This window comes from Ixodes scapularis, unplaced genomic scaffold (genome assembly GCF_016920785.2).
Source record: "Ixodes scapularis isolate PalLabHiFi unplaced genomic scaffold, ASM1692078v2 PGA_scaffold1__304_contigs__length_218370807, whole genome shotgun sequence".
Classification (NCBI taxonomy): Eukaryota; Metazoa; Arthropoda; class Arachnida; order Ixodida; family Ixodidae; genus Ixodes; species Ixodes scapularis.
In genome coordinates this window covers 4100844-4117067 of record NW_024609846.1, presented here as the reverse complement: position 1 = coordinate 4117067, position 16224 = coordinate 4100844, and the positions used below count along the sequence as shown (strand labels likewise).

At 46.2% G+C, this 16224-nt stretch overlaps 1 protein-coding gene across 1 annotated transcript in view; it reads left to right on the top strand.

The window, feature by feature from the left end:
* LOC8027793 overlaps positions 1–13232 on the top strand; it is a 35853-nt gene extending 22621 nt beyond the window's left edge. The window contains exons 3-6 of the mRNA XM_040221696.2: positions 1439–1531; positions 6154–6234; positions 9042–9151; positions 12784–13232. Coding sequence (XP_040077630.2) covers positions 1439–1531; positions 6154–6234; positions 9042–9151; positions 12784–13016 — 517 coding nt within the window. The 3' untranslated portion in view covers positions 13017–13232. The remainder of the gene's footprint in view (positions 1–1438; positions 1532–6153; positions 6235–9041; positions 9152–12783) is intronic.
* Positions 13233–16224: the final 2992 nt, after the last annotated feature.

Here is a 16224-nt window from a genome sequence, read left to right as displayed (position 1 = left end):
CACCGCGATGCTTTTCATTTCCCATTGGTTGTGTATGCCTCCGTGAAACGTTTGTGCGCTCGAAGGTCCGGAAATCACAACGAGACTACATTCATCGGTGCCTGTAATTATGAAATCTACGTAAGAAGTCTTTTTTAGCTCTTCGCCGGCGGATTGAACATGCTGGGATTGAGATGGCCATGGCCGTTAGCGCCGGCGCATGGAGGAGGATCTGTGTTCTTAATTTCCGGGTCTCGCGTAATAGAAGGTAGCGCCAGGTGTATCCTGGCACCGAGCGTTTTTGTATGGCTCTGTGCTTATGTAAGCTGACATTCCTTAGGAATTAAGGTCGGCTGCTACGCAGGATGTCTTCGCTAGTCTTGTCGCGTTCAATGCGAAGTGCTTCTGATAGCAGCCACACCGTGGCACCACTCTCTGGTCGCACGTTTCCAATGGTGCGAGAGTCAACGATACATTGCGCGACATTGTAAACACGAACACCATATTGGTGCTTGCCCCGCATTGTTCGAGGGTATTAGCGTGCATAAACTTTTGCCACTTATGATAGTGACCTCGATAGAAAAAAGTCTAAGAGAGGAAAAGAAAAACAAATTGGCTGTGGCTTGTTTGCACTAACAGTGCCACGCAGTGTCATTTGTAGGTCATTCTTATAGTATTATAGTGAGCTATCATTTTGTTCTCACAACGGTTTCGTGTTTAACATGCGTGTCTTTAAATAAATAGCATTTAGACAAAAGGTTGAGTGTATGCGACGAAGCACACTCTAAAGAAAATAGAAATCAATCTGACTTTAAAGTTTATTGCTATAGTTGGGATTTCCTTACCCTCGGTGGCGGTATTGGGGATATTAACTCAACTTTCTGAAAGACATGTATAATAAAAACCGTAAAAAAAAAAAAGCAAAACCACGGTGCATGAACAAAAGTTTCACGGAAACTGCATTATTTTGTTTCCAACACATTCACTTGTTCACTCACCACTCGGATTCTACTTTATACCTGAACGTTGAATTATTTCAATTCCCCGCGCCTTTTCATGCATCACATTCATTTAATGTGCTTTATGAGTACATGGTAAAATATGTTCATTTTTGTCAAACATTTGAAAAGATAAAAGATATGACATTGCAGTCTTTAGTTAAGAATTAAACAAAAACACTTGCGTCAAACAGTATTTACCGAAATGAATATTGATAAAAGCAAACTGAGTTTAATCCCATGAACAGTGGCATTCAGAATAATATTTGGATAGCCGGTGGAGTTACGTGAAATATTGTAAACTTTTATTTTCCCCGAAGACCGGTCCGTCTTATATGAGAATTTCTAATTGAATTTCTTATACATCTCAGCGCCTGATAGTGTCGCGGTTACAACACATCCTCAGGAGCGCAATACTCACTCATTTTATCGGTTTATCGTGCTGTCCTCTCTTTCTGCAGGAATATGGATTCTCATGTTGGCTTTGTGGAGCAAGCGCACCCTGCGTCAGCATCGCCAAGGAGCCTGAGCCCTGTTGACGCCGTTATGCAAAAGTAAGTGATGCATGCTTTGCAGATTTTCAGCCAACAAAAAGATGGCTCTCCAATTAGTGGAGCTCAAGTGATCCGTGTGGACAGCGACGTACAACCTCTGTCCCTCGAAGAAGAAAAAGAAATCATCTTATTGTTCTTTCCTCCCACACTTCTAGGTATGATGCACCTTTTCCGAAACGAATTCTGCGCCCTCCAGTAGTTGCTCCGTGGCCACTGATATTTCGGGCATGCGCTTTGAGCATGCATTGGACCATAGCCTCCTGTATACTTACAAGCCTGGCAGATCGCCACGAGACGCGGCCGTCGAAGTTGAAAAGGTAGAATGGCAGACAAAGGATGAGAGGAGTGCCACGTGACGGGCGCCCCGCTGTGGCGAGCCGCCAAAACACTCTTCCCCCGAGCGGTGGAATCTCTGCTCGTGCTCTTCATGTTCCTCGCGCTACCCCTTCTTTTCTCGTCGGGTTTGAAAATCATGTTTCGGGTTCTCGCCGCTGCAAAAGCTGTGCGCTGAATACAAGGTTCCCCGAGAAATGCTCTCTGCTACCAGATCCTCGTGCTCCAAATCTGCAACCGGCACTCTACGTCCTCGCCGTCGAACTGCCAGGCTTTGTGATTATAAAGGAGGCTATGATTGGACACAAGTGCTGCGTCAGCGCGCGCTGTGAACTCGGATTCAATCGCATGCCTCGCGCAGGAGGTGTTGAACAAGATATGGCGGCCACCAGTAAAGCTTGGTGTGCTTTAAGAAAAAAAGTAATATTATTAAGTAGCAAGAAGAGACCCGTGGCGAATTCAACAGCTTCTTTGAGCGCGCTCTGGGACAATACCACGTAAAAGATAAGGCCTGCGCACGACGTCATTGCTAGGGGATCGTCGACCCTACCCAGCGCGCGTCGGCCAGTGGACGATGGAGGCCAACCAAATCCCATCCAGACTCTGTACAATAGCTGATATGGTGGCAGAGGATTTGAAAAAAAAACTCGCGTTTTTTGCCTTTTTATTTATTTGGGGGGGGGGGGGGGGGGGTTGTATGTGAATAATGACCATATAGCTTAGATGGAACACTACTATATTGTCAATTTTGTAACGAAACTGCCCATAAATGCTGATTTTACGAGTAATGCCAATCCCCTCCTCCCCTCAATCGACGCGCCACCTATTTAAGGACGGCAGCTGTGGCGCCTAAAATGTGTTCTTTGTAATACACAAGTTTTGAAACACAGCGTCTAGGTGGTGCTTCACTGTACAGCAGTAGGTCGATGGAAGGATGAATATTTTATCTTTCCTTTCCGGGTGACCCGTATAGGTGGAAGGTGTGTGCACCCGGTTGTATAAGGCGCCTCCGTCGTACGGATTGTAAATAGCTTTTAAGAATAAATTTGTAGATATAAATCTTTATGCTTAACAGAAAAAAAAAATACAAGCTAGATGGCGCAAGCCGCCACCCGATTCAAAGGGCTCAGCCTCATCCATCCATACATTCATCCTATACACAGTTTTAAAACGCAGCTTCTAGATAATGCTTCAAACAACAGGTGAAGACCCTTAGTGGGGGAGGAGGGTAACTCGTTCTAGGGCGTTCCACAAGTAAGTTAATCTAGTAACTTCGCTTGGACGTTAGCTGAACGCGAGTTCAGCTAAACGTCATCCTAAATTGAAGCTGCGGCCTTTTTACGAAGCAACAGGGTACGGGAATTATAGGTCACCCCAACTTCCGCGCGGCGTCTAGTTTGTGCATGGGACCGGAACTAATGAACAAAACTAGTAGTAGTTCACTCCATTATCGTGAGCCAATATGTAATTACTTCTCATAGGACAGCTAATTTGTGATCCGAAAGTTTTAAATGTTTTTAAACCACTAGTTTCAGATGCGAGCGCATTACTGGACGGCGAGGGCAGGAAGCGTTCGTTTTCGAAGCTTCCCCCTGAAGCTCTTAGTCCCCGGCGTGTTGTTGAACTGTAATTCTATCGATTGAGAGCGTAAGCCCACGTCGTTGGGTGAGCGCAGACGACCCGTGTTCCTGACCTCGAGCGTTTCAGCCGGCCAGTTTTATAGCCACCCGTAAACTGCGTTGGAAAAAAAAAAACCGGGGCCGCAAGGCTCGCTTTGGTGTGTATCACCTTGTTTGTTCGCCGGGTTCAGTAACACTCGTGCTTGGCGAAACAAATCATCTCCTCGTTGAGGCTCCCCCGCCAAAGAAGATTTACGTCCAACACATCAGTCATAGAGAATCGATGCATACGCTTGACGCAAGGACCGACACGGGAATTCCTCCGAAGCGCGCCGAGCCCGGGAGCGAGCGCTATTCTCAATCGACGTTTAGTATTCCCTGAAATCCATGATCGTGTCGGTTTAAGAAACCCAGGGCGAGGCTTGTGATCGTTACGCCTCTTGATTGGTCTTTCGGCATTCTTATCACCCAATGGTGGAGTACACACTGGCTGCGGTAATAAGGTGATTGGGTCTCACCCTCACTGACTAGTTTATTTGTTTGAAACGCTCACAAACGGCCTGCAAAAGGAGTAAATTCGTCTCGACCGGCCATTGGAGAGCCTCTTCATCGCTTATCAGACCGAGCAGTGAAATTTGTCTTGCGTGGCAAATCGTAAAATGCTGCTTTTCTCAAGTTCGGCGCAACGACGATAAAAAAAATTTCCTCCAATTTTTTTTTTTATTTATTTTTGCCGCCTTAGAGCAAGAATATTTTGATGTATTCTACTGTGGCAAAGATGAGGCACTGATAGGCTATAAAAACATCGCCACCTGTGTTGCGCGAGCTCATGTGCGTTTAAAGGCGGTGCCCAACGATGTTTCTACTTTCGTCGCACACCACTCGGGGTTTGTCCTTGACATTCATAACCTAGAGAACACACATTAATTTTTTTTTCTCCACGCAATAGCAGACGCTAAACAAATTATAAAAAACTTGCAGGGTTCACCCCCTTAAGTCGCAGCTAGAGCAAGCGGCCAGGCAGTTTTTTGTTTATTCTTTATTTGTTTACAACTGAGAACCCTCTCGGGCTTTCTCGTAATTTCCTTTTTTTTTTTTAAGAAAACACAACAGCAAAAAAGAACAAGAACCGTACAGCAACCAAAGCCACAAACAAATACAATCATCATCCAGACGTTCTCCCACACAAACAGGAACGCACACGAAGTCATCTCACCAACACCATTTCAAGAGAACGATGGCCGTCTTTGAAAACAAATCATGTAACATTTTTCAAAATTCACTGAATTGTCAGTCACAAGGAAAGGTCGCCCTCCAAACTGTCCCACTCCTCAATTGTTTTTGTCAGAAAGAAACACTTATAAAACATCAAGGTTTGGACAGCACGGCTTGACTGCAAACTGATTGTTTTAAGTCTGGCCAACCTACTTCCAGGAAAGTGTATTAGTCAATCGAACTGATACTGTAATACTTGTTACTGGTAGAAAAATTTCAGACTTCCAAATTTTCTTCGTATGTAGCTCGGCATTTTTTTTTTAATTCTGTTTTAAATTTTTTGCCACGATATTCAGAATACAATATTACTGCAAGTCGCTTAATACGTTCAAGTTGATATGTTTGGTAATGCACATGTGGATTCCAGATTCCATGAGCGTACTCTAGAGATGAATGAATTAGGGCCTTGTAAGCACATAATTTAACTGCACGTTTCGTATTCTTAGTTGCCCTTCTTATAAACCAAGTTATTGGAACGCAGTGGTAGACACATTGTCTACATGATTCATTCAGTTCAAATCGTTAGAAATTGGTATAGCTAAGAATTTAAAAGTTTCGTATTGTTGCGAGGTTACACCAATAAGAGTATAACAAACCTAGTAAACAACTTTTTTTTCTTTTAACCGTTACACAGGTGGACTTTTAAAAATTTATCTTCTTTCGTACGCTATTTTTTTTTCAACATTCGTGCAGATTAATTAATGGCTCATACATTAACATTTGGTGACATCGTGAATTCACTTTCGTGTACATTAGACAATCGACTGGGAAAAGGAGGACTTGAACAAAGATATGAATAGAATCTGCTATGGCACTGATGTAAGCAAGAATAACATCAGCCCTAAAACAGCCCTGGTGCACACCGGAAGTTACTTCAATAAATCTAGAAATTTCCCCCACACTTTCAACAAATTAAAGCCTGTTGGACAAGTATGATTACTTTACTGAACTCGCAAACAGCTGTTATTGTATATATACATTAGCCAATGGCGCTAAAAGCACAAAAGAAATTTTCCGAGTGTTCTGTAAAAGATACGAAAGCTCCAAAAAACAGCCTTCGACTTACACAAAAAATATATAGATATATATGTATATGTATATATATATATATATAAATTCCGAAAACAGATCTCCTACTCGTAGGCGAGTGTTGGAATGTATATTGGATCTATTGCTTTCTGCATCCTAAGTAGGTACGTCGACACTGCCCGATGCCTCTTGGAGCGAGATCAGACGCGTGGCCAGCGATTTGATGCCAATATTACGCCCATGCCCTGAGGTCACTCCGGTCGATAGGAATGTCATCAACCCGAAACGAGCGAACTGTGAGGGATTAACAGTTCGCGATACACCGGGACGTTATCTCGGTCTTTTTTTGCGTGTGTTTTGTTTCAGTTACATTCTGTTCCCGAACATTGACCGTTCCTGGTTCGAGAAGGACGAGTTCGATGGAGTTTCCGGCGCCGATCTGCGCGTGTAAGTCACAGCAAGGGTTCCTCCTTTTGTCGGCTCGTTACTCGATTGCTGCGCATGCGATTTGGCTTCTCGGAGTTGGCACCGAAGTTTAGTACCGACTCGAGAAGCTCACTACTCGGGCGAATGCAACCGCCTCGCTAGGATGCGGCCTGCGTACGTTTCGTGAAGTTTTAGAAAGTTGCTGTCCTATAGACCGACACGAGGGTTTGACGTCACGAAGCTGCGGCGGCGCTGCGATCGCGCCGGAGCCGGGTCGTATGGGCAAAAGGCCGCACGTTTCGCATGGGTGTCATAGCATTTCAGCATGCCGCGAAGCTGTGTTGCCGTTAATTGCACCGAAAGGTAGAAAAAAAGTGGCGAGTGAGTTTCCACAAGTTCCCGGCTGACTCTGAAAGCCGCGGAAGGTGGATAATATCCTTATATCGAAAAGAATGGTGGCCTTGCACGAAGGACCGTTTGTGCGGCAAGCAGTTTCTTGAAGGCAAGTGCGGGTTCCATTTCAAACTCCGTTCCGAGGCTTGCTTATGTGTAGGGAAACCGTCGTCTGATCGAGACCACCCGGATTTTGTTCCCGCGGTGTTCGCGCACAAAGCATCGGCCAAGCGCTCGTCGGAGGCTCGCTACGCCCGTGCTGCCCAGCAGAAGGGGATCGGCGACAAAACGGCAGTGTTCTAGGCGTTACCGACAAAAAGTAACGAATTACGTTACTCGTTACTTGCAAATAAAAGGTATGCGTTACCGAGCTACGTTACCTAAAAATAAAAGGAACGCGTTACCGCTACCGATGAAAAGTAACGCACGTTACTTCTGCGTTACTTTTTAAATTATGGTTTTACACATTTTACCGTTTTGACGATACAGGTATGCATAAGCTCATAAATCAAGAAACATTATGTTAATGCAGAAACTGAACATAATTACTTTATCTTTTTTTACAGTTTCACCTAAATACTCACGAAAAAAAAACGCGAAGAAAAACATGGCTTGACGCCTAAAACAGGGAAAACATTTAAGTGTAATTTCTTTAAGACTTGGGAAGTAGCAACGTAATTACGTTACTTGAAATACTAACGTAAGTATGTTACCCGTTACTGTGTCGAAAACGTAACGAGTAGGTTACTATGTTACTTAAAAAAACTAATGCGTTACCGACAACGCCGTTACTTGTAACGTGGTATTGCCAAGACTGCAGAACGGACAAAGCGTTACTGCTTGTCATGCCTTGTGGTCATGAGAGTAGGAAAAATATCATACCTTGACTTGAAGACACTGTGTGCATTTAATCAATTAATAAATACACTTCCGCAGACTCACAGTCTGTGGATCCCGCCGGCAGTGCGGAAACCGACTCGAAGTGATCGTAGGCCTCGAGAGACTCGTACGCCTGCACCGTGTCAGCCGCTAACTGGCTTGGCGAAAAAACTAAATAAACGACGACGTGAGCCGTCGACTTTAATGGCAGCAGCTTCACGTCGGAAGTTCGGTAGGCCTTGTTTACGCCTTCCACGCACAGTTTGTCTCGATACTGCTGCCATTCAGGCTCGAGTAGCGAGCTCAAATAGTCGTGCATAGCATACGACATACATTGTCGGGGAATACGACGCACAAATAAAGCTACAAGCGTCCCTACAACGTCAACAACGAGCGCACGCCATAGAACGCAATGGCGATAACACGGAGAGCCGGGCCGCTTTTGCCCACATAGCTACCGCGCATGCGCAGCCTTCCGGCCGTTTTGGTAAACAGAGCCGCTCCGCGTGTCGGTCTATAAAGACGCACTGCTGTAAGTCAGCGAGGGTCCGGGAAGCAGTATTGCGACACCCGGTCCACTGCCAATAAACAATCCCCTCCCCCGCACACACACATACAAAAACGCGTGCAGCAACTGTCCAACAGTAATGGCGCGACAAATATGATTGTTTGCAAACCTGGTGTAATCGGGCGTATTTAGTATGAAACGGCAGGTCTGCGTTAGTTTCCTGTTCACGTTCATTGTATTATTCCTCAGCAGTATTGACGGTAATTACTATAGTAGTAGCCGGACCAACTTAAAGCAAATGTACAAGGTTAACGGGAGTTTTTTTTAATTTATTTATACGTTTCCGTTTTTTTTTTTTTTCGCCCGATTTAAAAATTAAGCACAGAGAAGAGCGCTGGAAATAACGCCCACGAGTTTCATAGTCGTTTCATTCGCGTAGTCACTGTCTCGGCGGAGTCTCGTTGGCGCATCCAACAAGGACGTGCTGCCGAGATTGTGACGACGTGAATAAAACCACTATGTCACTCCTGCTAACGCCATTGCGGGCAATGCTTGCGGCGCTCTTCGCGGCCGCATTTTCTAAATCGGATGAAAAAATGCGAAAACAGTTCGCTTGGTATCACAAAAAGCATTACCTCCTCAGAATAATATTAAAATTGGTCTGGACTTTAATAGTAATTGCCGTCAATGCTGCAATTGCAATAGGACGCATACATGCAATTAAACACGTAATTAACCGATTTTAGTTCATTAGCCTTCTGATCATGATGGTTATCTTCCCAACTAATCTCCACCGAGCCTCCTATACATTCAATAAAAACGGCATCCACGTAATTGTACCTCCCTTTTTTTTCTTTTTTTTCTTTCAAACGTTAGTTTTTGTTAAAGCAAGTGTACATGTAATTAAGATTGGCGGTGTGGTGTCTACGTTCACGTCGGAGATTAGTTTGTCGCCCAGTCTACCGCTCGTGTATCTGCGGGCCCCAAGAAGTGTACTCCCTGCGTCGTGAAGAACACCAAGAGCGATTGCTCATAACGGCGCGCCCAGGGACGACGGGGACGCTACGTCCATTACCTGGATGATCTACGCGACACTGGTTGGCTTCGCTGTGATCCTGATCCTTCTTGGAATCATCGCCTACTTCGCCGGAATGACGCGTAAGATGGCGTCCGTGGTTCCGGGCTGCCGATTCAGCTCTGTTACGTCACGGCGCGGTGGTGGCGTACTGACGTGACGGTGGCGGCGGTGGTCGCACTTCCGGTCTCGGGCTGTGGGCAGAAGTCCCCATGCCAGACGTGCATTCCTGCGTTGTTTTGAAAGGAACCAAATAAAAAAACTGCCTTCTCGTCAAAACGTCGCGACGGGGGCCGTACCAAAAGTGTCGAGAAAGGTTTGAAGGTCCGTTTTCACGTGCACGGTTCGTCCAACAATCTGGATAGGTGCCGTGAAAAGGGAAAAGCAGACGCCGTCGGACAACGATTGCTTGGGCGGGTAGCACTTTGGGTTGAATTCACGCATACTTGTGGTCATCAGATTTATTTGTTTTGTTCCAACATGAACGCCAAAAAATTGTCAAGTTGTGCGGACCACTTGCGGACTACGCTCAGTGCGTCTTCAAGCTCAAACGGCCGCCTGATCGTTCGAACTGTCGTCTGCTCTTTCAAACGTTTCTGCTTGTCGTCTCGGTAATTTCGCTGGCGCCGCTCAAGATAGTAAGACATCGCCAGGAAGACGTAGAACCAACAATTCCAACGCGGAAAGGGGCAGGGGGGCTCACACCGACGCCGACAACATCGCATTTCAGTGGTTTGTTTATGGGCGACGGCGAGCTTCTTGCCCACACCCCCATCGCTCGTGTGCGGCGCCGGTGGCATCCGCTAGGGGCGCTCCGGTTTGTTTGTAAACATGAGTTGGTGAATACTTCAAATTCAGTTAAGCGATTCGGTCAATAAAAAGGAACGCAGGAAGACCTATTTCATTCTGTCATGCCGGCGGCTACTGTGGAAGGAAAGGAAATGTTATTGAATTGATTCTTTTAAGCTCTAGTTGGCGACATTGTCAAATATACAGAAACGATGAAACTCTCCTATGCGGCGCAAAAACAGGAAAAACATACACGAAAGCAATACGGCATCCCTGAGAGTTTGCCTATATGTCGGAAAATTGTCGAAGCTTTGTGCCTTTGCTATTAATGAAGAGTGCCTCAAAATAGACCTTATGAGTTGGTAAAAACCGCAGGTGTTAAATGCTTTCGCTGAAAATTGAACAAATTTACGCCGATGTGTTAAAGTGAAAACACAAAAATCTCTAACATCCTTTCGACTATTCGGCGTGATGGTGCACAGCATCATAGGAGGCTGTGCCAGCATATAGCATACTGTATACCTATAAGCTAAACCTAGGCTGGCTTCGTGGCAACGGCAGAGGTCTGCGAATACCCGGATGTTGAATATGATAAAGTCCTGGTGGAAGTGCTTGCAATCTAGCAACGGCATAGTGGGTTGTATGCGCCGTGAATGTGACATTTCGGCTATACGTAGAAAATCGCAAAGTATACTCTGAAATTATTCCCAGCCCTTCCCTTGGGCGTTTCGGGTGTTCTAATTACGTGTTCTAAGTTTTTACTGATATCGTCTTTTTTTTATGTTCAAACAACAGCTAATTTCCCTCTTGTGTGCATTACAGTTTGATTGTTACGCGGTTTCTTTAGCGCGTTTATAAGGACAGGTATAGCTCTCATGTGAGGAATATATCAAGAAACACCTCCTCTATACTCGATACTTAAATCGCAATTTATTACAATGTATAGTTTTAAAAATGTCTACATACAATTCGAAACTCCGGCGTAACCTGTCTTTCAGGTTACGACTATTATCCAGATGCGAAGGAGAGATCTGTTGTTTCCTTTTGGCGGCTACAGGTTGATCTAGCTCAATGATGTACAAACCGCGGTTGCGAGACATGGCGAAACCGATCAACGGGGCGTGACAAATGGCTGAGTCAGTCCTGTGACGTCACTTTCGCTCGTTTCTAAACTGGACACTTTTCTAGAAAGCCACGCACGAGCATGTTCACCAACGGTGAAAGGTCACACTCTGAATCACGCGCATAAAATGAGAAACCCAAATGCATTGAATACTAACGCTTCCAGCTGACATTGGGATTTGCCGATTTTCGCCCCGTGCTTTCGAACCTGCTTTCGCAGCTTCGCCTTTAAACCATCAGGCACTGTGCGTATATGTGATTTGCTTGAGAAAAGTGGCGAGGGAACCCGCCGCGACTCCTTTCTTATCTAACCACTAAGAGCCGCCGATCGTTCCGAAGTTGACAATATCGATGCAATGTCTATAGACGCTTTGCAGCAGCTGTGCATGGACGCCGCCATAACTGACCTTCAGTTTTTGTTTCCTCTTATTTCCTTTATTTCACTTCATCATTACCATAGCAGGCCAGGTTATTTCCATATTGGACTCAACTGTGTCATTTTTTAAAGCATCGGCCTTTGTAGAGGATCGTCAACTACCGTTTCAGTTGATCGGCATCTCGGTAAGACAAGAGAAGGTCAGCTATGGCGGCTGTAATTTGCCGCGTGTGTAAAGTGTCTATAAATGCTATCCGTTCTTTTTTTCTTTTTCTTTTTTACTCTCTTTTTGTTTCCTTTTTTTTTTTGTGCACATATAGGTACGGCAAATATCAAGCAAGCCCTGACAATAAACATCTCTAAACTACAGTTTAAACAACTAAATATCGTTCAGAGCATATTAGTACGCAAAACAAAATGCGAACCAATGGTGAGGCTCGCATGATTCCATTACCCCGAGTTCAAGACCACAATGATTGGCGCTCCGTGTTCTACATGGTAGCTAGTGTACAAATTTGTTAATTGGTTTCTTTTTGTACAATAAAATACGTACCGAATCTAAGACTGACTCCCTGACACAATTCCTGTCCTTCATTTTTAATATGCTGCAGGTAATGTTTCTACCCGTAAGTATTGCTCCTGCCAGCATCAATCTGACGTCTCCACGTTCTCGAATGTAAAGTCGCAACCATACTTAACTTAAGCAGATACAACCTCTGGCATATTTTCGTTATGTCTTTAATGCACCTTTTAGATATAGTATGGGCTTATTTGTCACGATTATGTCCCATTACGGCCGATGCAATAACTTCGATTCCCACCAATATCGCCAAAACCTATTATGTTTTAATGTTGTGTTTCAATCAAATGCATTTCCTCGCGCTAGTTCAGTGTCTTTGCTGCCGTACATGTTCTCAGTTCGTCTATTGATGACGCTGAAACTTTTATAGGCCTCCTATACTTCGTCTCACCCTACGATGGACTAAAGGCAGAAGCTACGAACCGCCAGATCCAATCACGAACCACTTAGACATTGCGTGGTATTTCGCTTTGATGCACGTATCAGTGCCCACGTCTCGGATAACTGATGGGAATGGGCGGACAGTGGTTCGAATCGAGCAATGAGTGACTCAACAATTTTACATTGCAAAGAAAGCCAGGACGTACTGGCTCTTTGCAATGTCGAAGCTATAAAAATGACGCAGCGTTTTTGGATTCGGAGCATTATTCGTCCAAACCTCGTCAATGCTAAGCGTGTCATAGTTTAGCGTGGAACGTGATTGGACCCGGCGGCCCGTGGCTTCGGCCTTTAGTCCATCGGAGGATGAGACGAAGTATAGTGTTCACGGGGCTGACCGCGCTTAGCTGACTGTCCGTCGGTTAGCCACCGTTGTAACGTAACCTGCGTGTTGTCTCGTCTTATCCCAGCCTCGCCGAAACCGGGGAAGAAGCCGCAGCTGATCCTCTGCTACTACGACCCGACCCTGAGCTCCCTCAGCTCCTTTGTGTTGTCCGACTTCTGCGCCCAGTGCTGCAGCCACATTGTCTTCGACGGCTTCGAGCTGGACGCCACCAAACACATCGTGTCGCGCCAGGCTCCCCCACCTCATCCCGGCGTCAAACTGCGTACGGCAATACCGACCATGATCTCGATTTCTTGAAAGAAAACACGCACATTATTAAGTCACCATTTTATGTGCAAACCAGAAAGAACCCTGCCTTTCGAATTTACTTTCACGGCTTCGCCTTTGAACCGCACTGAAATCACGACTTCCAACACCCAAACCTTTTTGTCTTCATTCATGGTACCTCCGGTGGTCACTTTTCATGTCACACCAAGAAAAATATGACGGTGAAAATAGTTTTTGCGATTTTGATCATGGGATTTAATTGAGAGTTCACCATTCATACATGGTTCTTTTTAAACGATTTCAGTTTTTTTTTTAAATGATTTCGAGGCTAAGCTATACATGTACAATCTGCGAAAGTTAGCTAAAAACGTTCATTAATTGTAAATACTAATGGCACATTTACTCATAGTTTGAACAGATTTCTATTTTTTTTTTTTTGTTTTTAGCTGCTAGGTGATCCAGAGGGGCCACTGATGCACGAAATGTTTCTTGGGACATTCATTAGATTAGTTTATTCATTTTCACCTCAGAAAAGTTAAATAAAAAACGTTCAGCCCGAAGGAAAAATCCATCAATGTAACGCTGTTTGGCAGTCAATGTTTTCTAGTGGACCGCTGACTGTGCCTGACTGTACGTCAAGCATGTCTGATTGGACAACAAGTTACTCTGACCGACAGTCAAACTCCAGTCAGACCCCGCTTGTCGGCTTTCTGATGGTTTCCTGGTGGCAGTCGGCCGCCGCGAAATGCCATCAGGATGTCCTGGTGGTGATTCTGACTGTACATCGATTGTCTCTGACTGTACGTCAGAAAGCTTTGACGTGCAGACAGAAGTACGGTCAAAGGACGTAAAGTTCGTTCGGATACCACTATTTCGTCAAATCTATGAATACGAAAAGTAATCTATGCACGAGAAAACGATTTCGGGACGTGAGCCCATAAAACCGCTGACGTTAGAGATGTGACACGCAACCGACCGACAACCTTGATCAGAAGCCCGCCGAAGCCGCCGAAGCGTCGAATACGACACTTCGCACTTCGCTTCGCCCATGGAGGCTTCGCCGAGCTTTCATGAACGATCGCTCTCGACTCGTTTTGTTTGCCCGCTTGCTCCAACCTGTCGACCCTGCCCGGGCTCTACAATGTCTTATGTTTTAGTAGAATTTCTACTCGACAAGACCCAGCCTGTTGTGAGTTCCGACGATGTAAGGGACTTTAGCGGTGTAGTTAAAGACGACAAGGTGTACCAGGTCTACTGGGCCGATGACGCGCGAACAAAAGGATCATTCTACGACGCGAAAGTACTCTACATGGCAGGTGAGTAGAACTAAAGTACGGCGAGTGATGTACGAGTGCTTTCATAACATGCTGACGGCTTGACTGCATTTGCAGCCGAAGCATCTAGTATAAAACGGATAGTGAAATCGAGTTTCTATAGCGGTGTCGTGGCATAGTGGTTAATATGTCCGATTTGTACGCAAGCGGTCGCGGGTTCGATCCGCGGTGGTCCTGCTTTTTTTTTTTTTTTCTTTTTCTTGAACATTTTGTTTTATCGAGGCATTTGGCGATATTTATGAGTGCGTATAGCTTTACTCTTATATAAATGCTGCCCTTGATGGTGACATTCCCTTGGCAGTGGCAGTCAGACGTCATCTGATGGACCATCAAATGACGTCTGATGGTCCATCACGTTCCACCAAGGCTGCTGACTGGCAGTCAGTGTCCCAAATTACGTAGCTTGATGGAATTTTCAATAGGGAGCCTTTTCATTCTCGTGAAGAAGGAAGACCAGCGGAGCTGTACTCGATACACTGCCGCAACGCGCACGCGCCCGATTCCCGCTTCTTCTCGTCTGACACGCCGCCGATCGTGGATACGTCTACGGCGAACCAGAGTCGGCCGCACACGGCGCACGCGACGCCAAACGGGTTCTCCACGAAGTCCCTCCGGAACCTTGCCGTCGCACCCGGGAACTGTTCATCCGGCGTGGAGTGCAGTCGTCGCCGGGCCTCGCGCTTGCGTTTGGCCTCCGTGACACGATCGCCGTCCGTGGCGTTGGCCCGCCGGCGCCTTTTACATCGCTGGTTCTGTCCTCGGCGGCGGCTTTCCAGGCGAGCGATGTGCTCTTTGGCAAGGGAATCTGAAGCGCTGGACGCAGTGGAAGTCGAGGCGACAGCGGCTTTGCGGCGGTTGCGGACCCATTCGCGCTGCTGCGTACGTCGCCGCTCCTTTCGCAGCCTTTCTTCTTTCCCCGGAAGGGCGCGCGGCCGAGCCATCGTAAGTCTAAACCAAAACTGATAAGAGCGTAGGATCGTAAGAATCCCTAATGAAAAATACACCAGGCAATCCTGGTGTGACATCAGAAAATCCTGGTGTGACACCAGAAGATCTGGTGTGTTTACCAGCAATGCTGGTGTAGCGAGCACACCAGCCAGGTGGGCACATTAGCAATGCTGGTGTATCTAGCACACCAGCCTGATGTGCCCACCAGAAAGGCTGGTGTACCTACACACCAGCCTGATGGGCACAACAGAGAGGCTGGTGTCACACCACACGGGTTCATGTGCCCACCAAGCATCCTGGTGTGCACACCACACAGTTTGATGTGACACCAGTGTTGCATTTTTGTTGACTTCGTCCGTGAGCGTATTTATGATTAGTTTTTGTGACGCCCCTTCCTTCGACGTGATACCTCGCTTCCTCCCGTCTTGGTGCTCGCCGGAGGCCCCGCGGCGGGCTCCTTTGTGCTCAAGAAGTGTCCCCCTCGTCCCCAGCACTTTCTCCGGCGGCCTTGAACAGCCTGGGGCGCTCGCCTCTTCGGGGGTTTCTCTTTCCCTCTTCGCCAGTATTCTTGTCGAAGTTTGAGAAAATAATGGAGTCTTCTTTGTGAGTCGAAGCCGAAAAGAATTGGTGCGCTTTCCTGACTTCCGACGAGCTAAAGATAGTTAGACATGGTCTCGTAGCAAAACAACAAAAACAAATATGCAGTTTTTGGTGCCGAAACCCGGGAATTAGCGGCCAGATCATGCCTACTACGAACCAGGAGGGCGTCGACCGCCTGAAGCGAAAGAGGAATACCCTGCGGGGTCCCATAACAAAGATAGATCATCAACGAGATTGGCGTGCTGCTGGCCACGGATCCAGCCGACATCGGTGAGCTCGAAGAAAGATTTGATAATCTTCTACTTAAGGAGGCTTCCCTGAAAGAGCTAGCCAAGGAAATCGAGCAATCTGTGGAT